Below are 27,074 nucleotides of genomic sequence, written 5' to 3'. Positions count from 1 at the left end.
TCAGATATTTTAAACCCTCTTTAATATTCGAGGGGTGCCTGCTCCACTCACATTTCGTAAGGGAGAGACTGTCTCCACTCAATTAATTGATAATTGAGGAAGAACTGAAACTAACTTCCATAATGCTCTTATGGAGGCTCGAACCCTTACACTTAATATTATAAGTGCAAGGGTTCTCCCATTGGACCAAAAGCCCATTGGTGCCAACATCACTACTTGGAACGCGTGACTTGGTGGTGTGTTGACATCATGAAAGACTTTCGAAACTATAGTCTACGGGATACTTAAAAGAAATTTATTTGTACTTTAAAATTTTTTTTTAAATAATTTTTTTTACACTCGTTCATTAAATTTTTTTTAAAAAAATTATCAATGTTAAATGAAAATTGTAAATACATTAATCACTATACAAAATGGGTCTTAATGAAAAGTACAAAAATTTTCATAAATTATGTCAATGTCGTTAAATTACGTCGGAGTTACTTTATTTAAATAGCTTTTTATTAAAATAAGCTATCTAAAATATATGTGAAAGCGTAAATAGTCCCACCGAAGAGAAATGTACTTCGGGTTTACATGGATTTCGCATGCCTCAAATAGTGCCTAATTGAAAAATTCTATGATTCTATAATTAAATTTTTGGCATCTATAGCGTGATAAATATAAATTTTGTAAAATATAAATAAGACTAGTAAATAAAAGGTAAAATAAATAAATTAATATAAAAATAATAAATTAATTTTTTAAAATTACAAATAAAACACTTATAAAAATAACATAAAATTTGTAAATCAACATCGAACTTTAATTAATTAAAAAATAATTATTAAATTTAATTAAACAAAAAAAATCACTCATCAATTGAAACAAAATAAAAATTGTATTGAAAACAATTGGATTAAGTTTTATTGAATTAGTTCAACCATAAATTCTATATTCATTTTAGGACATTTATAATTTTTTTTTTCATTTCCTATCATAATATTTGTTTACTGCATAGGTTAATTAAGCAAAATTATTTTTCTTGATATGGATAAAGCAAAATACAATAATAAGATATATCAAACTTGCGAATACAAGGAGCTCAAACAAACCATCTTGTGAAAGGAAAAAGAGGAGTAATCATTTGACATATATCATTCCATTCAAGTACCACATTGGTTCGGCTACCAAAACTAGCACTGCAAGCCTGCAAACGTAGCAATATTGATTTGTATATATACATTTACTTGATAAGTAAAATGGGAATCTCATTAAGAAAATTACAGATATTTGAGCAATAAACAAAACTTTCGAACTCCGTAAGAAAAGAACCTCTAACATTACAGCAATTTCATCTAAGAATAGAAAACCCAAACACACATAAAAGAGAAATGAAAAATACAATTACAAAAAGGTGAAGTGAAAGTTTCCACTCAAACCCAAGCTTCCTTCAGGAGTCCCAGCAATTTTTCTCTTTTTTGGGCATCAATAGCACTTTACAAAATGAGAGTCCACAAGTAAATAATACCAAGAACATAATTTTGCTATAGACCAACTCTACCTGCAATCAAGAAAACTCGGATCTATTTCTTTTCTTTCGTTTCTTTTTCGTCTTTCTCACTCATTTCTTTCTCGTCTTTCTCATCATCTGATTCATCATTGTCATAATAATATTCTTCTTCTTCATCAAAATAATCATCCTCATCATAATAATATTCTTCGTCATCATCCTCCTCCTCCTCACCATTTGGCAGTAGATACTTGCCCGACCCCTGCCCTCTTAATCGCTCTTGAATTCGATCCCTGATGGCTGTGCCCTGAAATAGACCGAAATTGGTGGTAAATTTCATCGGCAACAGACAAAAATATATTGCATATGTCCACATATCCATGGATTCACTCACCATCTTATGGCAACCTTCTTCAAACATCTCAAGGAAACCAGCAACCCAGCGATCAGCATTTTCCACCCACTCATTACGATGCATTGCAACGGTTTGGATCTACATATATCAAGAGAGTACGCAAATAGATTATACATCACAGCCACAGGATCCTACTAAGTAAAGCAAGATAGGGACGAGCAACACCAGGATCAACAGTTCACAAGATTAAACTTACACAACATTCACCAGCATAGAAAAAACATTGCGGTTGAAGAAAAATATGAATTCCATAAAAAGTTAAAAACTCTGCATTCTTCACAAGGATGAACAGAACAACATTTGAAATATTCAATGAAGGGGACAAAACTATTACCAAGAATGGTTATTGAATAAATTCTCACATTATCCTCAAATAACTAAACTTAGGACTCATATCAATATTGCTGCCTTGAGCCAAAAATCTTCATTCATTTTCTCTTTCAAGATTGGCACCACTGACCTAGATCAGCCTTCATTGATAAGTAATTGAGAAGGGTGGAAATTGGCATAAAAGATTTTAAAGGAGCTTAAAATACAGAGATCTGGAGCTGAAGCAAACCCCCAAGAGACCAAAAAGCACTCAACAATAGCAAATCATCAACCAATGTGACAAATTACTTGCACAAATAACAGTCTGTTTCTTTCTTTCATTCACTAATTAATGCATATACCTTGAACAAAAAATAAATAGTAGGAACTACAGACATTCAGTAGCTTGAGTATATGATGCCCTTTAAAGCAAGTAAATCTATATTATAACCATCCATATACATAGATGCTGAATAAACAGCATCCAATTGTTAGCTTCACACACAGATCAACTCGAAATATCTTTATGGCCTATTCGATACCATCTTATAGAGCCCAATTTCATTTTAAAAATACAGTTGGAGTATCTGTTCGGCAACTGTTTGAAGAGAAGGTATTCATAAAATGTAAAATACAGGGTCCACAATTTGGTCCTGGAATAAGAAATGAGTTTTAGATGCTCTATACATCTCAAAATTCTGATTATAATTAACTTTTCTTCCTCACATCAGTCTATGTAAACTTTTATCTTCAATATTCTTCTTCTTCCTTTTCTCCAATATCTTCTTAGCTTCTTCTTTCAATTATCTGAAATACTTCTTTTCTTGGCTTCTCCTTCAACAAAATCTCTCTTTTTTTTTAATTATTTTCTTTATAGAGGTTTTTCCCAAACAGCCACCCATGTAGATCTACTGATTTGTGCATATATATAAGTATTTGTGTATATTTTTCAGTTTAACCTAAGTAATAATTTTTTGAAATAAAATAAAGTTCTAGAATGAAAATATTCTTTGATCAGCATATATTTTTTCATCCATTTCGAACAAAATATTCTTTTTAATCTTAATAAATTGTTTGATGTTGGCTGCATATGAATTGCTTATTCTTGATAAATAGTTTGATTTGCAACATAATTGTGATATGATTATACAATAATATAAATTTCATTATTTTAATTTGGAACTTGGAAGATAAATCAGCTATATATAACTATTTAAAAACACATCTATAACTTGCATGTTTAGTAAAAGACTCTTTCTAAAAATAGTATTATCGAATGTATATTCATTGTTTTGATTATATCAGTATTGTCTAGCAAACAAGCATTTCTGTTTTTGTTCTTAAAATTCAGGATACATGAAATGATACCGGACACATACTCAAATTCTAAATACAGCAAATTAGAAACATCATTTTCATTCTCATTTATGTTTTATGAAAATAATAATTGGAAAACATTACCGAACACACCCTTAACGTCTCAAAATCAACAGCAATAACATAAAAGTTGCACCAAATGACATCAGCCTACCATTCTTCAAAACCAAAAGAAGTCTTGTCTGAATTCCATACGACAAATCAAATGCTCGCCATGAAGCATCCAGAAATACAAAAACGGGGAAAGGAAAAGGAAAGGTACAAAATGCTTTAATACTATGGCATAAAAGTGCAAATACCTTTTCTCCAACACGCTCTTGTTGTTGTTTCACTTTCTCTTGCAGTTTCTTTAATTTCATGTTAACCCTCAGCCGTTTTTCCTATTTACATATACAAAAGATAAGTTACCTTCACAAAACAGAAACCATGTTTTTTTCTTTTTTCTTTTTTTTTAATCTTTTTGGGTCGGTGCCAAGCAGATACAAAAGTAGCACATGAAATTTTTTTTTTAAAAAAAATCATACCTTTACATAGCTAACACCAAGGTCTTTTCTTGAATATCCTCGATCCAAGTTACGCATCACATACTGGTTATAGTCTTTAACAATTCTCATAATAATGTCTGATGTTGAAATCCCATCAGTTCGTTTTGTTTCCTTAAACTTCCCAGCAGCTTTAACCTGCAATAAACATTTAGTTACATAATTATACAATAAGGCATGAAAATTTTGGAACACAAGCAACCATTGCCACTCAAACTTACAAATTCATAAACATCTTTTCCGGCACCACTGGCATCGGCATAACTGTCCAAAAAACACAGCAAAGCTTGAACGTTTAAATGGCTAATCCGGTATCACAAATTAACTTCATGGAACAAAATTCATCAATGCCATGTTACTGCCAAAGAACCACATAACATCTATCCATTTACAAAACCAAAATCAAACTTATTTTTCCTAAAGAATCAATTAGCGACTAAGAAAGAGACACTGAAAGGCATCACTTCCTTAACTCAATAACGGTTCTAAAAATCATCTAGATCACATTACTCAAATCAAATTTCCATCAGGTCCAAAAAATTTAATCTAGGTTCATTATCCTTACGGAAGGGAGTCATGAGCCACAAAGTCAATCTGGTGCTTGTCAAGAAATTCTTGCGTGACCACCCAAGGTGCATCGGGGATGACTTCATCCACCCATCTGTGCCCCCAAAAAAATAAAAATAAAAATAAAATAAAAGAGCAACGTCCATGTTAGAAAATGAAAGATAAGTCATTCAAATAGAAACATGAAATCCGTAACACACTGGAAAACATCACAGTGAGAAATAAATACTTCAAAATTGAGTCTTAAGTTAGCATGGCATACTTGCAATGACGAAGAGATTCGTAGCGCTCATCCTCTGTCATAACAGTTTTGCCCTTAAACTTATGAGTAGTTTCATCATTGCAGCATCCGACAAGGAGGTAGGTGTTTGGAAACCTAAATACAATGCCAAAAATAAATAAATAAATAAATAACACTTTGAACACAAATAGAATGTAAACAAATAAAAATAACACTTTGAACAAAATTCAAAACAGGATTCCTCCTAAACAGAAATAATTTTTCACTCACACATTAATCATTACCAATGTAATCACTATTTTTGTAACACAAATCCTTACGAAACGATATAGCACATCAAAACGAATGAAACCAGAAAAATGAATCACATAACTAATAGAATCACCAAAATATGAACACAAATGAAAAAAAAATAATTAATATATTCAACAAAATAAACGCAAAAGAAGCAGTACACGGAAACATACACAGATCAAACTAAGGACAAAACGGGAAAAAGTTAATTTCTATAAGAGATGCTTTGTTTCGCTTCTTATAACACTAGATCAAAAAAAAAAAAAGGCACATGAATAAAATAAAAAGTAACTGAAGAACAAAAGTGAAACGCAATAAAATAATTTTTTTTGAATAAAATAATAATTAATGATAAATTGAAAGGCGAAAAATACTCACGATTTCTTGGCTTGTTCAAGGGAGCGAGCGTGGCCGAAATGGAAAAGATCGTAGATCCCATCGGCGTAGACTCTAACGGGGCGATCAGACGGCGCCGTATCAGTCGAATTTGAATTATTCGAATTTGCGTTACTCATTTTTTCGCTGCTGTTATTGGCGTTCTCCTCGATTCGAAGAGTTCTCTCATTTCATTTTAGTAACTTAACTCTCGCTGCAATTTTTTTCCCTTTTAATTAAATAACTTATTTATGCTAACGATGTTTTTTTTTATTTTTTTTAATTTGCGAATATGCGCTTCTTGCGCCATCCAAAGCAAATTTTGCAATTTTTTTTTTTGTATTTATGCTAATGCCGCATGCCTGGGGCCTGCAGTGGGCCTCGGGTACTCAGAAATATGGACGTGTGTGTATTCCGCAATTATTATTATGGTTCTAGATTTTTCACGGAGATCAATTCAATCTTTTAAAATTATAATTATTAATAGGTAATATTTATTCCGAAGCTATTGTAAAATATAGCATAAATTATAATTACATACGTAAAATAATATATAATAAAAATTATTTTATAATTTTCATCATAATTACGAAGACAACTCTATTTTAAAGCGGTTTCTAATATAGCTAGACTTTTATTATAACATCTTAACTCATAAAATATTAAAGTTTCTAGAACATCTAGTACAATACTTTCGGTATAAACTCATTTGGAAACAATCTTGTATACGGAGACATCATGACAATCCTGATATAACTTAATAACATCTTCTCACGTTTAGAAAATACAATTACAAAATGTTGGCTCCACTGACAATGGAGTCCCCTTAAGTGGCTTGATTGGGTTTGCTCCCCAGTTCGAGTCGCAGGGAAGTCGTATTTGTTGGGAGAACCCGTGCCTCTCGGTTCGAGCAGGAACTTCTAGTATGGATTGTGGTACGGGCTTAAAGGTGCCTCCCACAATTGGGGCCCTCCCCAGGATACCTCGTGGTCAAAACCAAAAAAATAATAATAATAATCAAGTGCACGTGCAGGTGCTTGAAACTTGCAAATTACAGATTTAAGCCATGTTCTTTTTTCTAGGATGGCGTAAAAGAAAATGTCTATAATTTAAATTTGGACTTTATAAATTCTAAGCGTCCGCACCTAAAGATTATTATATGTAATTATTTTCCAATGATTGATTGAGGGTCCATATGACAAGAATTCGATTAACAAAAACAACCATTGGTTTAGAGGTATATGTAGATACATTACCGAACGTGACCCATTTTTACTTGAAATTTGATAAATATCAAAATTCAGCCATTGCATGTCATTTGGTGGTGGCACTTGAATAAATGTGTGAAAATTGACTTCAAACCAAAAATTATTTCATGAAGTACTTTTTGAAATTGGTGAACCAAGAAACGCCTTTGAAGAGTCGAAATTTGACTTTGCTCTTTGGACTTGACGACATTTCTCATGTGTGAACTTTAGCAATTAGCATGTTTCGTATGGAATTTGATATGTGTATGCTTTTTTTTTACTTTCTTCACATTTCACATGCCGGGATAATGGTCTTTTATTGACCAAAAGAATCGACAAATAAATGGCCATAATTTCATTGGTCACGTAGCATTTGCATAGAGAGATTAAAAAGGCACAACTAATTATTGTAAGATTGGAGCCACTGATCTCCATCAATAAATGATATATTAAGAAAAAGAGAAGCCTGGGTGTCATTGAGTCTTTGAACATAAGGTGCCCTCATCGTCATATCAGATCCTGCCCCTGTGCAATTGTACTCTCCATAGAAAACAGTCCTGCATGAAATTTAAGTCACGTTTACGTCGACTAATAATTTAACTTTAAAAAAAAAAAACGAATCATGATTCTTTATTGGTGTGAGTTCCGCTAAAGTTTTAAAATGTTTTAACGATAACGTGATTATTAAGATAAGTTTAGATTAGGACTGAATTCTTACTGGTCTCTAGTGGGATCATTGAAGTCGTTCCAACCCTCGGGAGCGATTATATCGGTCATGGATGCGAACAAAAACACGACACGAGAGAATGGACGCCATGCTCGACCTAACCATATTCTTCCGGTGCCTCCGACGGTACAGTTGACGAATGCAAAGCCGGAGTTTTCATCTTTGGAAGCTCTTCCGTGTGCTGTAACAGCTCCATTGATGGCCTTTGATCCTGGAGCTACTGGATTTGCCATGGAAATCAACTGGCAATTCTAGCGGCCAAAGAAATAATAAATATAAGTAAAGATAGGCTCCGGTTTTAGATTTTTCTGTAATAGATTAGAGTATGCTACTCGCACATCCAGTGAAGATTTCATGTGTTAATTTGGCAAAAAAGAGAAATTAATCTTGATTTATGGAATGTATACTAAGCTTAAAAAAATAAAAATAAAAAATTATGATGAATGCATGAGAATTCGCAAATTTAATGTCCATCTCTTAGCAACATTTGTACAAAGAATTTAAGTTCTGAGATTAAAATCTTTCATATACTAGACAGACGTAAGTGTATACGTATATACTTTTGCATGGTTTGATTCTATACATATTCCAATATGTGTATGGTGCTTGCACGGTTTATATATAGCATTTATTTGATCAATGAGTCTCCCAAAAATATTAAAGAAATATCCTTAATTTGCATCTTTTTCTTCTTCAATTTGGTTTCGACATTAAGATTTTGCTTGAAAGCCAATCTTACCTCATAAAATGACCTGGCGTTGCCGAAAATAAAATCAATAGAACCTTGGATATGACAATCTTTGAAGTAATGACGACCTCTATCGTCATGAAGCGTGTCTTGAGCTCCAAAGAATCCACAGCCGAAGAATGCAGATTGATCCCCTGATATTCTTATTGCAACTGCTTGTGCGCCAACATCTCCTGGGCTTGGGATTGGGGCTACATTCTATTTACAACTCAGACAAAAAATCATAGTTCAACTAGTAAAATCTTTTGGAGATAATTAAGAGGGTTGTGTTCAAACTCCGCTCACCTTAACGTGATACAATAAGATAAAGTTTACGGCAAAGCAAGAATTGAATATCTGATGGGCTAAAATATCAACTTGGTAAAGTTATATATTAACACTTAAAATTATAGGTGAAAAGTGTTAAAAAGAATTTTGGTTAGAAACAAATATGATTAAGGAAAGAAGGGAAAATAATCTTGAGTGGATAGTAAAACTTTATCAACTAATAAGCAAATCTCAACTGAATTACCTTGTCATAATCTGAATTAAATTAGAAATTAGCATAGTTAACAGTATTAGAATTCGATTCCAATAGGGATATTGAAAGATTTGGCCTGGTTATAAAAAGGGAGAAGGGATTTGGGGGCAAAGATAACTCTTTAATTTTTTTGGTATGATAAATCTTATTAATTTGCCTTATTTGGGACAGCAATAAAATATTTTTTTTTCATTAGTGACAATTTCACTATCTCTGAAACAGGGGGATAAAAGACTTAATTTAACGTGACACATAAGATTAATATTGTCAATATAGAACTAAGTAATTCAGCGCGTACTTGATGCGCCAAAATTTTGCTCATCTTTAGTGACAAGTAAAAATACTTGTCTCTGTATAATATATTTAGAGAATTTTTTTTAATATGTCACAAGGTAGCTGTCTCTATAATCGGAGTTCAAACTCTTTGGGTCTTCATTCAGGCAATATTTTGTTTTTAAGAAAAAAGAATATACACGAGGGTTTTGTTATTATCTTGTACTATTGCAATATATTGCAGTTGTGATGACCGTAAAATCTCAGAAAGTGTAAGTGAAACTTGAAAATGTTAATGGTCGTTTTTGTCTATAAAATTAAAAGACGTCTAATCTTGTTTGTAGTGTCGAAAGATGCCTTACCATGAAGCTTATGTTCTTAGCCATGAAGTTGGAAGCAAAAACTTGAACAGAGCCGCTATAAAATGTGCCATTTGCAGACTTGGCAGTATCATTCCATGCGATAGCCGTTGATGTATAGCCTTGTCCTTGAAATGTTATATTTGGTTTCGTTTTTGGAACTGTGACCTTTTCACTGAAAAGTTATTAAATGAAATTATTGCATGCATACAAGTTGATTAATTAAAAATGCTAGTTGGGAAAGTAAGGGGAGAAAATTATTTATAAAACCAATTAATAAATTGGTTAATTATTATAGCTTACTAGTAAATGCCAGAGTTGATCAAGACGATGTTTCTTTTAAGGCTCAAATTTGGAACTGCGTCAACAGCCGATTGCACTGAGGTGAAATTACAACACCCGTTTCGATCAACACAAAAGTACGACGTCGTGTTTGTATCCGGAGGTGCAAAATCCTTCGGAAAATCATCGCAGATCGAAACTTTTTTGCGGTGGTCGGGGCGTTTTCGATGACGATGGCCCCGATCAATGTTGTATGGAATAAATTTTGTAACAATATTCGGTGGTAAAAATGTGGTTAGTAATGTGTTTGGATTGATGAGAAAAGTTGATGAAAGAATGGCAACCAGAATGGCTAGGACAATGCTTAAGAGATTCATTTTTTTTTTCTTTTTTGGATAATGGAGAAAAGTGAAAGGGGGTGATGAGAGATTATATAATTTGGACATAGGAGGATGCGGAAACATGCAGTGTACGAAATATTTTTGATGGCATGTCTTGCAAATTACCCTTTTTCAACATACCTGCAAATTTTGTATGCGTGGATTGAGAATACACTCCAATTCAATAATGCAATAGTGGAAGAAAGGTTTAGTTTGTCTACCTTATATATATTGGATCAACGTCATTTCATTATAATCATAATCATGTAAATATTAAGGGTCAGGCTACAGTGCAACTGTGGTACCGTGTCACAGTTGCACCAGCCGTTGGATCCACTCAAATGAGTGGGGTCTACTTAAATAAGTGGAAATCCAACGGTTGGGTGCTACTGTGGCACGGTACCACAGTTGCACCACAGTTTTATCCAAATAGTAATGTGTAGTATTAAGTGATATTTTAGTAACCAAAGTTAGTGGGTGTGAGTGGTTTGACACTCTCACTCCTTAAGAGAGGTCAGGGGTTCATACCCCGCTCTCTTATAGAGTTACCACTTTGGCCAGCACTTTACCTCTTATGGGCCAACCCGATGCGAGCGAGGATTAGTCTGAGTTGTGGTATGGGCTAAAAGGTGCCTCCCACAGTTGGGACCCACTCAAGACCACCTCGTGGTTTAGACAAAAAAAATAATCATATAAATAGTTTGGTCAGCATCACACAGTGGGACTCACTAAATTTAATATTAAAAATATCACTGAATACTACAACAAGATCTGCCGCATGGTGGAGCGCTATTGGATTACTTAATTTTTTATGGATATTACTATGGGACCTACAAATTTTTTATTTAAAAAATGTATAAAATTAGATTACTTAATTTGTGGGTTCTTTTATGTCATCCATCAATCATAGACAGTCCAGCTAAGTCTCGGGAGGAGCCTCAACCTCCCTGGGCCATTAATATTTTTTTTAAATGTACCTAAAACTCTTTCTGAAAGAGTTAAATAAAAATAAATTGAGTATATTTTTTATATAATATAAGACTTATAGTTTAATCGTAAGAGTATTATTTTATGGTGTTGGAGTCTTAGTTCAAATCCCTATAGCCATATTATTATTTTTAAATTTTTTTTAAATATTTTGTATAAATTACTTAGAAAAAGAATACTTTCATGCATTTAATATAAATAATTTATTACAATTATCATTTAAATTTTAAAAGAAAGTAATGGAATTTGAGTTTAAACATTTTGTAGAAATTACTTAGAAAAATGATACTTTCACGCATTTAAAATAAATTATTTATTATAATAATTATTTAATTTTTTAAAGAAAGTAATGAAATTTAAATTTATAAGATTTAAAATGTGTTCAAGTGAATATTAAAAAAAAATTGAATAAAAGTTTTTAAACTAAGTCCCCTAATATAATTGTGTGCGTCCGCCATTGTAGACCATCAAACTTGTTGAAAGACTGGCGGTGCGCCTGCACCTACGTAAGGTTTTCTCCGTAAGTAAATGTCCGATCAGATCTCAAGTCTGCTTTTAAAAGGCTACAATAATAAGAAGAGAAAGAGATCGAGACTTATTCTTACGATACTGTTTTTTAGCAAGGAAGTAGATACTGATCGAGAGAGATGGAAAGCGATTTGCTCTCAAGGTGGGGGGCCATTATGCAAAACATTAAAAAAAATATTTAATTAAATCAAGATTAATTTATTAGTCAAATTAAGGTGGATTTTCCTAAAAAATGGATTAATTATTTTCTAATGCCTAAAAGATTTATAAATTTAAATAGGCGTCTAAATAGCACCACTTTAAAACATACCCAAAAAAAAAAAAAATTGTACTCTGGAAATATGTATAATAAGCCAATAGAATTATGATACGTACATTAAAAAATTACGCATATATATTATGATTCTTTCGTTGGTTGACAATTTTTTTTTTTTTTGGGTGCCCCTCTCTCTCTTTTCCTTGTGTTAGAGAATAACAAGTTACCAACAAACAATATTAATCAAAAGGAAGAAGCAAAGAAGTGGCGGCATCATTTGAATTCCATCAATCGTTCCTGATTCTGTCTAAGCAATGGCGGCCCAAAAAACACGCTACCATCACCTCCCATTTTAAGTGAGGCACCTTTTTTTTTTATGTTTTAGCTCGCCGAACTTGAAACCCTCCCTCGCGATATAAAATTCAAGTACAATGATTAAATATTATTTGGCATGTAATTGATTTTAGGTTTGTGAAACATCCAAATCAATCAAGACTCCTCATTTAAGATATGATTTTGTTCATGCAAGTGATCCATTTATAGCCTTTTCCATGTTTACTTATCCAACCGACGTCACCATTTATATATACATTTTAATTAATTTCTTTATGACAATTACATACTCACACACACACACACATTTATATATATATATATATATATATATATAATTTTTTTTCCAAAATTAAAGTTCGGGAAAATTTGAGAAAAAGTTAAAATTATAATATTTAAAAGGTTTCAAACTTAAAACTTACAGCACATAAATTACACGGTTTGTGTATTTTTTAGTATTTTCTCACATTTTAAAATTTCAGATAAAAAAATTCCTCTATATAGACCGATACATATATGCTTTTTTTTTTCCCTAGTCCTGGATGTTTGGAATTAGAATGCGAGCTGCTGGGTAATAAAAATCAACTATTGGGACTTACGAATAAAAACTCAAATTTTCCAGTCAGGGACTGAAAGATTTGACCACACAGCAAAGAAATCAAAATTGACATCAACAATGACCGAAAAATGATAATGAGTTCTTTTTAGTGATTAAAAAATTAATTCAAGTTAAGAGAGATTCTTCGATTTCAAGGAAGAGGTTCCTTTCGGTTTAGCTCTTCAAAAAGAGTTCCTTCACAATCTTCTACTAGTATATATAATTCTTATAGGTAAAACTTTTACAAAAAAGAAATAATAATAAATTAGTTGTTTAATTGTTAGTTTAAGAGAGTTTCTATTTAAAATTATAAAATTACTTTAACAGATAAAATTTTTAAAAAATTATATTATAAATTATTTATTCAATTAATAAATAGAGGTGGAATGACTTTTCCAATTCCAAAATCTCTAACAAAGTTTTAATCAAACGGCACAGAGAAGATGAAAAGAAACTTTTCTCATTAGAGCGAAAACTCTTTAAATTTGTCGGTAAAGAAAACAGAAGAAGCTGAAATAGCAACATTTTTGATGAGTCGGGGTCACGAGATCAAAATTTACACAGCATTGTTGTATATAAAATTGATACACGTGCTTGAAACAATACACTTTGAAACTCAAGGAAAGCTAATGATTATACTCTTCTGCCCAATTAAAGATTAGATGAAATCTCTGCAAAATCAAAAGGCACCAAATTAATTTCAAATGAGCAAAGATTGAGGCATATAAATTTGACTTTCTGAATTGCATTTTCTTCTTTTGACGCCAACGGACCCCACGATAAGCTCACATTCACCCCCTCTTCCCACCCCATTTCTCACTCAAATCAGTCCCTTTCAATTCTATTTTTATGGACCACATCAGCTCCACAGGACTACAAGTAAAATTATAGGGAGAAAAACACTTGGGTCCTTATTATTTCTCACTTTTTCTAATTAAGTTTCTAATTTATTTTTAGTACTTATTCCACCCCTACATTAAAATTATTTTTAAAAAAAAAACGTACTTATTGAGTTCTTTTATTATTATTGATCTTATTGCCGGTCTAATGTGATGTGTTTTTTTAAAAGGTATGAAATGTACATTAAAAGTCACATTTATCCCTGTAATAATAAATTTTAAACATTAAAATTATAATATCAAGAAAGTAATAAATAATTAAAAAAATAAATTTTACGAGTGATGTTGCTTGTATTACAGCGATGAATCTTTGTTGTGGTATATCACTTGATTTTGATTTATTTTCTTTGATTGTAGACTGGCAATCAGTGGACGTGGTTAATCTTTTTATTGGCAAAAAAAAAAAAATAAATAAAACGGAGATTTTTTTTTATGTAGTAAAACTTTTATATCACTACTTCTACTTTGGTTAAAATTGCCTTTATTTTTTCAACTTTGGTTGTACGGCAGGATGAATATTTATTATAGCTGCTATTGCTACTACGCTTTGAATCAATTTATATAAATGAAATCTTTTATTGTCAAAATAATAATATTAATAAACTGGAAGAGTAAGTGATAAAATATAAACAAATCAGGGACCTAGGAGTCATCATCGAAAAAGTATATTTACCTGGTTCTATTTATTTATATTTTTTTTTTCAAAATTTTGACGTTTTTGGTTTAAAGACTATTTTCGAAGAAAGATATCAAATGTAATAGCATTTCTATTTTAATTTATTTCCTTAATTTGTATCTTCTAGAAATACGACCAGTTCAACTCGATGTACTCTAACGGCCAAATTAAATTACAAATGAAAACAATTTTTAGAAATAATTTAACAAAGATTATTTTTAATACAAATATTTGGAAAATTTTAAATCAAACTTATTTTCTTAACATTTATTGTATATCTTAATTACAGTCTAGTTAGCATCGTTTTTAATTAGCGTAGAATTAGTGTCTACTTGGTATCACTTACGTGATTGTCATAAATATTTATTCAATCTCATAAATTCTTTTCATTTTTTTTTGTTGTTTGATTTTTTTTTTAGCAGAGCTTTTGAGACATAAACAACTTATTTTGCCTCTGATAGTAAAAACTTAAAATTATTAGCCTTTTAAAAATAGAGGTTGGAGAGCTTTTTAGAAAATTTAATGTCTAAAATGCCCAACATTTTATTTTACATTCCTATTTCATTTTTTTTATACATAGTTTTAAAAATTTATCTGTTAAAACATATTTATAACTTTTAATTAAAATTTTTATTAACAAGCAAACAACTAAAATTTGTTGATGAAATTTCTACTTATAAAAGTTTTATTAATAAAAACTCTACATCAATAAGTTTTATTTAAAAAAAATAATACCAAATGGAGCCTAACCCCTAGTTGATGATATGCGAGTTGTATACCATTTACATGTACTCTTACACCAAATCAATAAAATTATTAAATCGAATGAAGTCTAAAATTTTCAGCGATAAAATTTTATTGAAGAAGTAGCTTACAAAATATGAGAGCCAAGTAAATACTTGCTAATTGTCGCTCTCGTATTGGACAATAGGCTTTAGGCTAAAGTTAAGCCATGGAATTTTACAAAAGAAACAACAAAACATCTAAACAAACAAACAAAAGAAGAAAGAAACCTTAAATTAATTAAAAAAATAGGAAACACTTAATCCCCACCCCCAAATTAATTAGACTATTAGAGCCCAACAAAGGAGCTACCGTTACTGTTAAAATTACTTAAGTGTGAAAACAAAAACAAACATCCCAAAAAAAAAAAAAAAAAAAGAAAGAGAAATATTTACATTAGAGTCAAATGTTTCTCCCTAAATAAAAGTCAGTACCTAACTTTTTTTTTCTTCCTTCTTCTTTTTAAGTTTCAATCTGCTTTACGTCTCTTTCAAAATATGAATCCATTTCCCCTATTCTCATTGGAACTTGAAGGGACCCTTGATGAAGAAGAAGAAGCATTATTCATCTCTATTAAGAACCCATCAGAAACTCCCGTGTTCTGCGGCGGCTGCGGCGGCCGAGGATTCCCTCCAAGTCTCTGGAAGAAACCTTCTCCAGCAGCTCCAGGATTATTATTCACGTTGCCCAATGAGATCATGTACCCCTGACTCTGGTACTGAGGCTGATACTGTAAACGATAACCCGGTGATGGAAGCATGACTGTTGAACTAGGGTTTTGGTTAGGGTTTTGAAGATGAGAAGCTTGACGGTTCCCTACAGCTCCGAGGCCGAAACCAAAGCTCTGATGTGCAGATGGGGTTGAAGCAAAAGGGGAGTTGGGACCGCCCGTGAACTGCTGAACCATGGCTCGGAAGTTGGTGGTGTCGGTGTTGAGTAACGTTGTTGGGGTTCTACGCGAAGCCCTAGAGCGTCTACGTGCATGGGGTGGCTTTGAGACTCTGCCTTCAGTAGGGCTTAAGTTTGAGCTTGAGCTAGGAGCTGAGCCATGTGGGCTTGAGAGATTGTTTGATGTCAGCATCATGCCCGTGGAAGCGGCTGCGGCAGCGGCAGCATCGGCGTCCGCGTCGGCACCCGAGAGATTTTGCTGGTAGAATTTGGCCCAGTCAGTAGGACTAGACATGGTTTCGCTCATGGCCCTGAGTGAATATATTGGAGTTTTTTGTTTATTTGGTTATCAGGAAGGGAAATGAGAGTAGGATTCTTGTGGTATTTATGGTGGTGGCTTCATAGTGGTCAAAGGTAGACTAATGAATAAATCATGACCGTTGATTTTAGGAGAGAAGAAAAAGAAAGTTCACTGCAAGGTACCTCACGTGGTGTCCACGTGCGATTGTTGTGGAAAATATTTAGGCTTTCTGGTTCTAGAACACGTTATCATACGATCATCCAATCACATAAAATTATTATGTATTATTATATGTTGATGCATAATATATTTATAATAATTTATGGAAAGAGTTTTATCTCTTTTAGATGTACATTCATTTGTTAAAATTTGAATTAATAATAAAGAATATAATCGATACAAAGAGTCCTTATTTCTTCGTACGTCAGAAGTTTTTTGTTAAATTCTGAATCAAACAATTTTTTTTAAAAAAAATTTTGTATTTAAAATAATTACATAATTAGCACATTGAAATCAATAATTCTCATTCATACAATAATTCTTGATATCAAGAGCTGACGGTACAAATTTTAATTAAGAAAATACAAACATCCGCACCTATATAATTTTCATTCATGAACAAGTCTAAAAATATTTAAAACCCAATGCATCTATTTGAAATTTGAACCACTAGAATTAAAGTTATGATTGAGATTGAGGTGTTGTAACTTTTAAATTACAGCTGTTGTGGAAAAAATCTAATTATAAAATAAAAATTAATAATATATAATAAATAAAAATTTTAAATAATTATTAAAAACATAATAGATTTTTTATTATATAAATAAAAAATTATGTTAACATAGTTTTAAAAAATACAGTAGCTAGTGTTTATCAAATACTTTAATATTGTATTTTAAAAACTATAGTTATCCAACCTCAATTCCAAACGTACCCTAAATTAAATTTAGTTTAATGAGACTTGTATATAACTTGAATTGTTAGATTTAGATTTAGATTCTGAACTAAGAGTTACAATATTTTCCGTACTTCTATTTTTATTTTATGATGTTTTAAATTAATGCATGCCTGGTTCCCCAGAAGCTTCGATAAAATGCGATGAGGACGTCATCGACCCATGTGGCCACGTCGGCATACGACTTCTCGTTGGTGGTAGGTGACTTGTATGACTTGGAGTCTTCAAGGAACGTGGGGAACCAGTTAGAGGAAACCACCTTGTGTTTTCCAAATTCCAATTAATATTAAAGAACCATTCAGCTCTTGGGATTTGCCCACACAAAGTAATTTCAAGATTGTGATGATTTTAGCTACCAATTTTCTTTGAGATTTTTTTTTTCATTAAAATAATAGTTGATGTACCTTCATGAGAAGAAAAAGGTTGAGAGAAGGAATAGAAGAAAAGTATGCTAAGGTTTATCGAATTGTGGATTTAAAACGGTTGCGCTTTCAAAATTGGGTAAACGCATATTACAAAAAATAGCACAAGTGAATAGGGTATACTAAACATCGATTTATATTACAATAAGGGATCTAATAGGAGTTTAGATTCATGTAGAAATAACCACTTATAATAAAGAGACCTACTAAGAGTCTACATTCATACAATAATAACAATATTGTAATAATAGGGTCTATCGAACCTAAATAAAAAATATTCGCTAATAAGGACATGAGACCTACTCTCATTAACAGAGACAACTATCCTCAATTTTTACTTTTAGTGGATTGAATTGAACATAAGTGGACAAGTGATTTTGCCGTCCAAGTGCTTCTCAAGTGTAGCATTATTATTTATAAACAACTATTTTTATTTGACAAGTAACATTCTCTCACTACTTTTTTTTTAATTATTTAGTTTAACTGTAATCTAATCTTCTCCTCACCCAAGTGAACATATTTTAAATGTTAGATTTCTTATTTTCAACACAAGAGATTTTGCGCTCTCAACTAGCTATCACCCACAATTTTTTTTTTTCACTACTCGTTTACTTGTATTTGACAATTAAAATTTTATTTTTCATCCTTGGATCTTGGTGGATTAAGAGTTTGTAGGATGCAAAAGAAAAAAAAAATCTAATATTTAAAACTATCTGCAGTGGCTAATCCAATTGATTTGGTCTATTGCATTGAAAGCGAGATGTTAATGATCCAATTTTAATGACATACGTTTTAATTTAGAAGAATGAAATATATATATATATAATAAAAGTAATTATTAAGGCACGAATATTTATACAAACAAATCTTGTATAAATTAACGTGATAAAATGATTATTCGAACAAAAGTATAAAAATATGAGTTATGTTAATAAAGTTTGTCCCAAAGGTAATAAAAAACTACAACCTGTGAGTATTTTGGACTGAATTATTTTTATTTAAAATAATCTCCAAAATGTATCTATTTTTTCATATTAAAAATTATTTATTAACATTGTAATTTCTCGATCAAGATTTGAAAAAAAAAATAGTTCAATAAAAATGAGAACATTTTTCATCAGTTTATCTTTTCGGGGAAAAAAAAATTGAGTCAAGATGTGAACATATTTCATGCACGATTTGATTAAACAAGTCATCATTATGGCGATGGGGTAACTGGTAAGTAGTGGCATGGCTTAAAGAAATCGTTGAGAAAATAAATGCTGCGGCGAATTCTCGACGCAGTTCTCGACAAACCGAAAGCTATCGAAATACAAAACAACTGAGCGTGAGCATTGAATTTAACGGCGTGACGCCCACGTGCTTTTGACTGGTAAATGTTTTCATGTTCTGTTTGGTTTCGACTTTCGAGGGCCGACTCTTCTTGTTCTTGCTCAATTTGCGGCAACCTTTAGATTGACTGTCTTCTTTCTTTGTCTTTTACTTGCTGCGCCTGTGCTACACGTGTAAGCTGCGTTCTGTATACAAGGTACAATACCGTTTGTTAATGGGCTTTACAGGAGGCCCATTTCCGGATTGGGCTGGATTAATCGCAGCTTGAATTCAAATTATGGGCGTGGCCCGGTGCTGTTGATTTTATACATGATTTTTATTTTGAAAATTACTTCAGTAATCTTTTTAGTGTTTCAAGGATTTTGGAGAATTGATGAAATTTCATCGAACTTAAAAAATAAATAATCAATTTCTTTTGATATAGAAAATTTTAAATTAATTATTTTAATCTTTTATATATAAAAAAATATCATAAAACTTTAAAATAACTAAATACGTTAGTTTTATTTTACTTCAATAAACTAGAGGGACATTTAAATATTTCTAAAATTCTAACATTGAAAAATCTATGTTTGCAACAATGACCAAACGTGGCTGACAAAATCCAAAGTACAGGAACATGGAAGTGGGTCGTTGAAAAAAAAAAAGATAGGACGGTGAAGTGGAAAGCACTTTTGTCATTCAAGTGCTTCGCCATTTTGCCCCAAAATTTACGGAGGTGGGTTAGGCAGTGGGCACGTAGCAAGTGATAATTCATATCATATAATTTACATGAGACATACGTTTTGGTTTTTTTTTTTTTTTTCGAATCTTAATATATCACATTATATCTATCATTTGGCTGTGGTGTGGCTCACTGGCCATAATGCATTTTGGCTTGCAATGGCTACTACAACAACTTGTATCTCTCATCATCATCTCTCTTCAGCAGTTGGTTATGGCAGTTTTCATGCTAGAGAATTTGGGTTTGTGGGTAGTAACTCAAGGACTCATCTTGTCAATTCTAAGCCAAAAGAGTCTCCGTCTATCAGGTACTTCAATTCTCACTCAGTTTCCGTTTATAGGCTTCATGTTTGACGGGGATTAGTTGTTGGTTATTGTGTTTTTGTGAATAGTTTTTGCTTTCTGTAAGCAGTTCAGTCTCAAGTATTTTGCAATTTCTGGCTTGTAGTTTCTTTGCCATTTTATTTTCTTTCTGGCAATTTTCTTGGAGACCAAAGACCTCTCTTTTTCTTTTTTAGTTCTGATGCTTTGCTTACTAGCTTCTCTATATTTATGAAACTTGAACATGTGTTGATTGTAAAACTTGGTAAGCAAACCTGAGTCTTGTTGAACTTCAAGTTCGGTTATTTACTGATTTTAAATTTTTCTGCCAACTAACCATAGGTTTTAGCCAATTTGAAGAAAATATATCATTTTTCTTATTTTCTTTTTGTTGTAGTGAAAATTCATTGAAATCATTGTGTTTGTACTGAAGTAGTATCAACTGTTCTCGTGTAGATGCCAGTCCACTGGCACTAATGAACCGAAAACAAGAAGGAATCTTTTGGACAATGCAAGTAACCTTCTTACGAATTTGTTAAGTGGCGGAAATCTTGGTTCAACGCCTGTAGCTGAAGGAGCCGTCTCTGATTTGTTTGGCCGCCCCCTCTTCTTCTCCCTCTATGACTGGTTTATAGAGGTTAATTTAACACTAATTCCGTTGATGCTTTAATCGGCATGTAAACTTAAAAGTTTTTGTATTTTCAATGTGTCATTGGTAATGCTTGTGTTTGCTGTAACAACTGTTGGTTGATTGACTCAGGGCTGCGATGAAGGTACTTAGGTACATAAGGTTTCATCAGGGAAGAGATGGTGTCATGGGGTGTAGTGGCTGTTCAATTGAGTATTTGCTAGAATAGTGTGCCATTAATTTGTAGCAACTGCGGCCAAATTGTTGCATAATGTTGTCTCAACCAAATGCTTCTTTTTGGTTTTACTTCATTGATGATTGCCTAAAGACCTGTATTTGTTCTTTGTATTGATGTCTGTTAATTTTGCAGCATGGCTCAGTATATAAACTTGCTTTCGGGCCGAAAGCATTTGTTGTCGTATCAGATCCCATCATTGCGAGGCATATTCTTCGAGAAAATGCATTTTCATATGACAAGGTATTACCTTAGAACTTGTTGGCTTAGCAAGTTTTGGTATTATTTTAGAATGTAAGTTTGCTAGCATTTTTTAACCTTTCTAGTAGGGGTGGGCAAATTACCCGACCCGATCCGATCCGATCCGACCCGAAAAATTTCGGGTTCGGATCGGATCGGGTTATGAAGAAAACCCGATCGGATCAAAACAATGAAATCCGATCGGGTTATGATCGGATCGGGTTCGATCCGATCCGAAACCCGATCGAGTTGCTATAAAAAAAAAAAAAAAAAACTAAACCTAAAGCAAGCAGCCACATACACGCCGCACACACAAATCACAATTCCCATTTTCACAATACACGGTTACTTTACACAAACACTCACAACTCTCCTCAATCCCCAATCTCACTACACAAAACACATACACAGTCACCCCCAACGGCGTTGGGCCAACGCCAAGCCGCCAACGGAGGCCGCCGCAGAAGTCACAGCCTCACCCGCATCTCCATGGACGATTTGCCGCGCGTCTCCATGCCCGATTTGCTGCAAGTGCCGCCGATCTGCTGCTACGCGTCCGTCGGTCTGCTGCTACAAGTGCCGCGGCCACCGATCTACTGCAAGTGCCGCGGATCTGCTGCAAGGTGCTTCTGCTGCTCCAAGCCTTCAACCCGAGCTTCTCACCTTTGACTTTGAATCTTGAGTTTTCACACTTTTTTTAAGCTTTTTTTTTTTAAAGATTTGAATTGATGGTGTATATGGTTAAATTAAACAATTAATATTTAGTATTTAATTGTTGTAATTATGTGTTTTTAAATGGTTGTAACAAAATCAAGGAAATTGGTAGGGATGGCAATGGGGAGGGGAGGGGAGGGGACCAATCTCCCCATACCCATCCCCGATGTTTTGCATATGTCCCCGTCCCCTCCCCGTCCCCGTCAAAATAGCTTGAGAGAATCCCCATCCCCTCCCCGAATAATAACAGGGGATCCCCGAGGGTCCCCGGTCCCCGAATAATTAATAGTCTAATACATTTTTTTATTTTCGATTTTAAATTAATCATATTAAAATAAACTCACACCGCTATTGTAAGCTCGTAACCAACTTTGACAGCACATTAAGGCCTCCAATGTGCTTGGATGAAGTTTGTTATGGTATGAGCTCACAACTCTACCACTAGTGTTAAAAGCTGATTCAGAAGCAACTGTTGTAATTGGAATTGCCAAAATATCTCTAGCAATTCGAGCTAATGTAGGATACCTATTAGCATTTGTCTTCCACCAACTCAAAATATTAAAATCTTCCATCTGAGATATAACTTTCTCATCCAAATATGAATCTAATTCATCTACAACAACTGCACAATCTCCATTGTTTACATAATCATCAAACCCTGTCATCCATTTGGTTGCTTTCTTATAAGAATCCCCTGTAGATCTAGTAGAAGAACTACTACCAGTATAATCAAAGCAATAAACAGTTGGTGAAAATTTCAATTAATACTCTTCAACTAATTCCCGGCAAAGGGTGACCACTTTCCCAACATACAACTATTTTGATATTTATTATTTTTAACAATATTTATAATTTTGTTATTTATTTATTAGTAATTTTAAAAATAAAAATAAAATTAAAAATTAAAATGGGGAAATGGGTAGGGGATGGGGATTCCACCTCATCCCCGTCCCCTCCCCGAATAAAAAGTTGGGTAAAAAATTTTCCCCGTCCCCTCCCCGAAAAAAAAATTGGGTATAAAATTATCCCCGTACCCTCCCTGAATGGGGAAAATCCCCGAGGGTACCCATCCCCGTGGGGATTTTTGCCATCCCTAGAAATTGGCCAACCCGATCCTACCCGATTTCAACCTGAATTCACAACCCGACCCGACCCGATCCGAATATAAATCGGATCGGATCGGGTCGGGTTGTGAGTTCGGGTTGTATTCGGATTGATTTTTGTTAAACCCGAATGACCCGAAATCCGATCGGGTTGATCCGAACCCGACCCGAACCCGGTTTTGCCCACCCCTACTTTCTAGGATTAGCTTGCTTAATTTGACTTCATATTTTATTGCTTAATCTAGTTTCTGCATATTAATTTATTCATTTTACAAAAATTGCCATATTTTAATTAGGGAGTTCTTGCTGAAATTCTAGAACCAATAATGGGAAAAGGACTTATACCTGCTGACCTTGACACTTGGAAGCAACGGAGACGAGGTGAGGAATGCAGAACTATGTATATTTTTGTTCCACAAAAGAAAATGTATATCCCTATACGAACACATTTAGTTATTAGTTGTTATAACTACTGCTTTTACTTTGTTTCATCACTATATGCAGTTATTGCTCCTGGGTTCCATGCCTTATACTTGGAAGCTATGGTGAACATGTTTGCGGATTGTTCAGAAAGAACAATAATGAAATTTGAGAAACTTCTAGAAGGAGAGGACTCACGTGGAGGGAATTCAATTGAGTTGGATCTTGAAGCAGAGTTTTCAAGTTTGGCTCTCGATATTATTGGGCTTGGTGTTTTCAACTATGACTTTGGTTCTGTTACAAAAGAGTCTCCTGTCATAAAGGTTTGAAAGGAAAAGAAATACGTTATTAAAATTCCGCTTTGATGTTTTATTACTTTTCCACTGTATTTCAACGTTTTCCTCCTAATCTTAATTTCCTGCCCTCAACTTTACATTCCTCTTTTTCCTTGAGCCACATTAGATGCAAATAATCCCTGATTAGCACTCTCTGTAAATGTATTATAGGCGGTGTATGGTACTCTTTTTGAGGCTGAGCATAGATCAACGTTCTATATCCCTTATTGGAAAATTCCTCTGGCAAGGTGGATAGTTCCCAGGCAAAGGAAATTCCAGAATGACCTTAAAATTATCAATGACTGTCTTGATGGACTCATCAGAAATGCAAAAGAGACTAGACAGGTAAGAAGCTTTAAAGATCATGTGAAAGGAAAGAAAATTGGATTCTTTCTTTATTTTTCTTTACTCTTGAACCATATATCAATTCTTTTTAAGTAAATGAAACTTGAAACTAAGACGGTAGCAGCCACATATTGTACCCTGAAGCTTCATGTGGACCTTGAATTGTTTTTGCATTATTCTGTTTCTGCTTTAGCTTTCCATTGCCTTACCTGGCTCTTTTGTCAATGTGAGATAGCTTCCTTTCTCGTAGCATGTGGATAACGAAACCAAATACTATAATTGGAACCAATGCCTAGACCTTTGATTTGATTGCATTACATGACAGGAAACCGATGTTGAGAAACTGCAGAGCAGGGACTACTCAAATCTCAAGGTGTGTCAGTATCTTCCTCACAAAAATTAGCTTGTTAACTTCTTATTGCAAAATTATTTATTTGTTTATATATATTTGTGGAAATTCTGGCATTATAACCATAAAGTTTGCAGGATGCAAGTCTCCTGCGTTTTTTAGTTGATATGCGAGGAGCCGACGTTGATGACCGTCAGGTAGATGTCTTTAGGCTACCCAATTCAGTGTTTCCAGAGATAAAGTTGCTGGCTAAAAAATCACTTTCTCAGACAAAACATAAGTGCTTGTTCTACCCATTATTCTGAATTATAAGGACTTCTTCTTTATCTCAGCCATTCCCATGTATCCCTTGTGCATATGAGAGTAAATAAACGTTAGAAAATGAACATGCTTTAACCCATGCATCTCTTCGGGCATGTCTAAACTTATATTGAGAATAATTATAGATCAAACTCATGCTTTATTGACAGATTTTTTTTGTTTTACTCTTTTAACAGCTAAGGGATGACCTGATGACAATGCTTATTGCTGGCCATGAAACGACGGCTGCTGTTCTTACTTGGGCTGTTTTTCTTCTGGCTCAAGTATGATTCTTCACTACTACCTTTAGGATACAACCTTTCTTTTCTTTCTTTCTCTTCCTTTTTTTTTTTTTTTTTTTTTTTTTCCTCCAATTGGATACCGTCTTCTTTAATGTGTTTCATCAAGGAGATTCTAACCTTGTGAGCTAAATGCTCACACTTGATAGTAAAAGGAAGAGATATAGAACTTCTGACCATGCTGATGCATTAATTTCCTCTGCTGCAGAATCCCTCAAAAGTCAAGAAAGCTCAAGCTGAGGTTGATTCAGTGCTGGGACAGAAGAAACCAACTTTTGAATCACTTAAAAAACTGGAGTAGGTGTTGAAGTCATCCTCTCTCATAAACTTATTCTATTCATTGTTAGCTGTGACATGAATTTGTCTTATTTTTCTATAGTTGTGTGCATTTCTGTGCATAGTTATGAAGCAAAATTAAGATATGCATTGATTGCAAATTAATAACAACATTCCTTAATCGTAAATGAATCATTCATGTCTTAGTTCTGGGAAAACCAGAGGATTATGAGATTCTTATGAGACATGGGCTGTGTTAGAGATTGAAGGAGGTTTTAATTTGTTTCTCTCCAACCAGTCATTGGTAATGGAAATCTTTCCACCCTGATATTTCAAGGTGTGATGAACTAGAACTTTTATTTCTTAAGGTCATTTTTCATCATAATTATGTATTGGATTTTTAAAACTTAAAAAAAAAAAATTCATCCACTGTTTCTGAACAGGCTTCTATTGTAATTCTGACTCATCTATTGTATATTAATTAACTTGTCCCAATTCTTTTCAGATGATGTAGATTTTCTGAAAATGCTAATTCGTCTGGTAAGGGGTTTGATATATACCATATGTCCTATGTTTTTAGGTACATAAGGCTTATTGTTGCAGAGTCTCTTCGTCTATATCCTCAACCCCCATTGCTCATTAGACGCACCATCAAACCAGATGTATTACCAGGTATTCTCATGCCTCACTCAATCCTTAGGCAGATAATATGTTCAGTATTTTCTTAGGATATCTGGGTTAAGCACTAGCCTTTGGTTCTGCAGGAGGATACAGGGGTGACAAAGATGGTTACCCAGTTCCTGCTGGGACCGATATCTTCCTCTCTGTAAGCAGCAGTTATATTTGCCTCATTTATTTATTTTGTTCACATTGTTTGCCGATATGGTATGCTTATCAAAGGATCAGATTTGAGCCTGAAATTTAGCTCTATTTGTCATGAGATTATGTTCGATTACAACATTTTTGCTCTAAGCTCTTTGCTCTAGCTTCTTCTTTGTATCGATTAACTGATCTCTTTCCATAAAAATCGTTGCTTAGATATATAATCTTCATAGATCACCATACTTCTGGGACCGGCCCCATGAATTTGAACCCGAAAGGTTCTTAAAACCTCGGAAGGATGTAGGCATTGAAGGATGGAGTGGTTTCGATCCATCTCGAAGTCCTGGAGCATTATACCCAAATGAGGTAATCCATCTAACAATCTCTATATGTTTAGCATTCAAAATGTTTTACTCACTCTTTCCCATTGTGATTACGATTGCAATTCCCAGATTGTATCAGATTATGCTTTCTTGGGATTTGGTGGGGGACCAAGAAAATGTGTCGGAGACCAATTTGCGGTCATGGAGTCAACTGTAGGTTTAGCTATGTTGTTACAGAAGTTTGATATTGAGCTGAAAGGATCTCCAGAATCTGTGGAACTTGTTACTGGAGCAACAATCCATACCAAAAATGGTTTATGGTGCAAATTGAGGGAGAGACCGGCTGTCCACTGACTGTACAGTTTATTATTTGTTCTCAACTGCAATTAACAAACAATTGCAGTAAGGAGAACCTGTAATAGTTTTCAACAATAATTTTTCGCGGTTTTCATTGTTAAAGAATCTTTGAGAATTGAATTTTCAAATATGGGAAAGTAAAATGGCAAAATATTGTTTAAGAACCTAGAGCTTTTGA

The 27,074-nt window shown here is 33.4% G+C and overlaps 4 protein-coding genes across 5 annotated transcripts; 1 reads left to right on the top strand and 3 right to left on the bottom strand.

Annotated features, from left to right (window-relative positions):
* Positions 1 to 1,194: 1,194 nt before the first annotated feature.
* Positions 1,195 to 5,912, bottom strand: LOC102627169 (choline-phosphate cytidylyltransferase 1). The gene is made up of 8 exons (XM_006481313.4): positions 5,616 to 5,912; positions 4,965 to 5,078; positions 4,701 to 4,796; positions 4,357 to 4,399; positions 4,118 to 4,273; positions 3,893 to 3,973; positions 1,887 to 1,985; positions 1,195 to 1,799 (listed from the first exon to the last, which is right to left on the bottom strand). Exons 1-8 carry the CDS (start codon positions 5,750 to 5,752, stop codon positions 1,566 to 1,568), a joined length of 960 nt encoding a protein of 319 aa, XP_006481376.1. The 5' UTR covers positions 5,753 to 5,912; the 3' UTR covers positions 1,195 to 1,565.
* Positions 5,913 to 7,199: 1,287 nt separating this feature from the next.
* On the bottom strand, positions 7,200 to 10,178 carry LOC102626812 (probable pectinesterase 8). Its single transcript, XM_006481381.4, has 5 exons — positions 9,790 to 10,178; positions 9,490 to 9,661; positions 8,326 to 8,532; positions 7,578 to 7,837; positions 7,200 to 7,416 (listed from the first exon to the last, which is right to left on the bottom strand). The coding sequence occupies exons 1-5, from the start codon at positions 10,143 to 10,145 to the stop codon at positions 7,260 to 7,262; spliced, it is 1,152 nt and encodes a 383-aa protein (XP_006481444.1). The 5' UTR covers positions 10,146 to 10,178; the 3' UTR covers positions 7,200 to 7,259.
* A 5,073-nt stretch (positions 10,179 to 15,251) lies between these two features.
* Positions 15,252 to 16,457, bottom strand: LOC107177415 (VQ motif-containing protein 22-like). Its single transcript, XM_015531178.3, has one exon. It carries the CDS (start codon positions 16,401 to 16,403, stop codon positions 15,699 to 15,701), a length of 705 nt encoding a protein of 234 aa, XP_015386664.1. The 5' UTR covers positions 16,404 to 16,457; the 3' UTR covers positions 15,252 to 15,698.
* Positions 16,458 to 19,758: 3,301 nt separating this feature from the next.
* Positions 19,759 to 27,064, top strand: LOC102626900 (cytochrome P450 97B2, chloroplastic). 2 transcript variants are annotated; one of them, XM_006481312.4, is made up of 14 exons: positions 19,761 to 20,137; positions 20,607 to 20,787; positions 21,149 to 21,256; positions 23,367 to 23,451; positions 23,575 to 23,813; positions 23,997 to 24,170; positions 24,496 to 24,543; positions 24,657 to 24,716; positions 25,017 to 25,103; positions 25,327 to 25,415; positions 25,975 to 26,066; positions 26,159 to 26,220; positions 26,433 to 26,582; positions 26,669 to 27,064. In XM_006481312.4, exons 1-14 carry the CDS (start codon positions 19,878 to 19,880, stop codon positions 26,891 to 26,893), a joined length of 1,860 nt encoding a protein of 619 aa, XP_006481375.1. In that variant the 5' UTR covers positions 19,761 to 19,877; the 3' UTR covers positions 26,894 to 27,064. The 2 variants fall into 2 exon arrangements, with proteins under 2 accessions (XP_024955926.1, XP_006481375.1); XM_025100158.2 differs by lacking the exon at positions 24,657 to 24,716 and having other exon boundaries at positions 19,759 to 20,137.
* The last annotated feature ends 10 nt before the right edge of the window (positions 27,065 to 27,074 follow it).

This window comes from Citrus sinensis, chromosome 6 (genome assembly GCF_022201045.2).
Source record: "Citrus sinensis cultivar Valencia sweet orange chromosome 6, DVS_A1.0, whole genome shotgun sequence".
NCBI lineage: Eukaryota > Viridiplantae > Streptophyta > Magnoliopsida > Sapindales > Rutaceae > Citrus > Citrus sinensis.
This window is presented reverse-complemented; position numbering and strand designations above follow the sequence as displayed.

Bases quoted from the DNA above. Each gene is read 5' to 3' on its own strand.
- LOC102626812 (XM_006481381.4), bottom strand. From the start codon at position 10,145: ATGAATCTCTTAAGCATTGTCCTAGCCATTCTGGTTGCCATTCTTTCA. The intron at 9,662-9,789 runs GTAAGCTATAAT...ATAACTTTTCAG, and splicing joins ATCAACTCTGGCATTTACTA to TGAAAAGGTCACAGTTCCAA. The intron at 7,417-7,577 runs GTAAGAATTCAG...AATTTCATGCAG, and splicing joins AATGATCCCACTAGAGACCA to GACTGTTTTCTATGGAGAGT.
- LOC102626900 (XM_006481312.4), top strand. From the start codon at position 19,878: ATGAGACATACGTTTTGGTTTTTTTTTTTTTTTTCGAATCTTAATATA. The intron at 25,104-25,326 runs GTATGATTCTTC...CCTCTGCTGCAG, and splicing joins CTGTTTTTCTTCTGGCTCAA to AATCCCTCAAAAGTCAAGAA. The intron at 26,583-26,668 runs GTAATCCATCTA...TGCAATTCCCAG, and splicing joins GAGCATTATACCCAAATGAG to ATTGTATCAGATTATGCTTT.
- LOC102627169 (XM_006481313.4), bottom strand. From the start codon at position 5,752: ATGAGTAACGCAAATTCGAATAATTCAAATTCGACTGATACGGCGCCG. The intron at 4,400-4,700 runs GTAAGGATAATG...TTTTTTGGACAG, and splicing joins GTGGCTCATGACTCCCTTCC to TTATGCCGATGCCAGTGGTG. The intron at 3,974-4,117 runs GTATGATTTTTT...ATATGTAAATAG, and splicing joins TTGGTGTTAGCTATGTAAAG to GAAAAACGGCTGAGGGTTAA.
- LOC107177415 (XM_015531178.3), bottom strand. From the start codon at position 16,403: ATGAGCGAAACCATGTCTAGTCCTACTGACTGGGCCAAATTCTACCAG.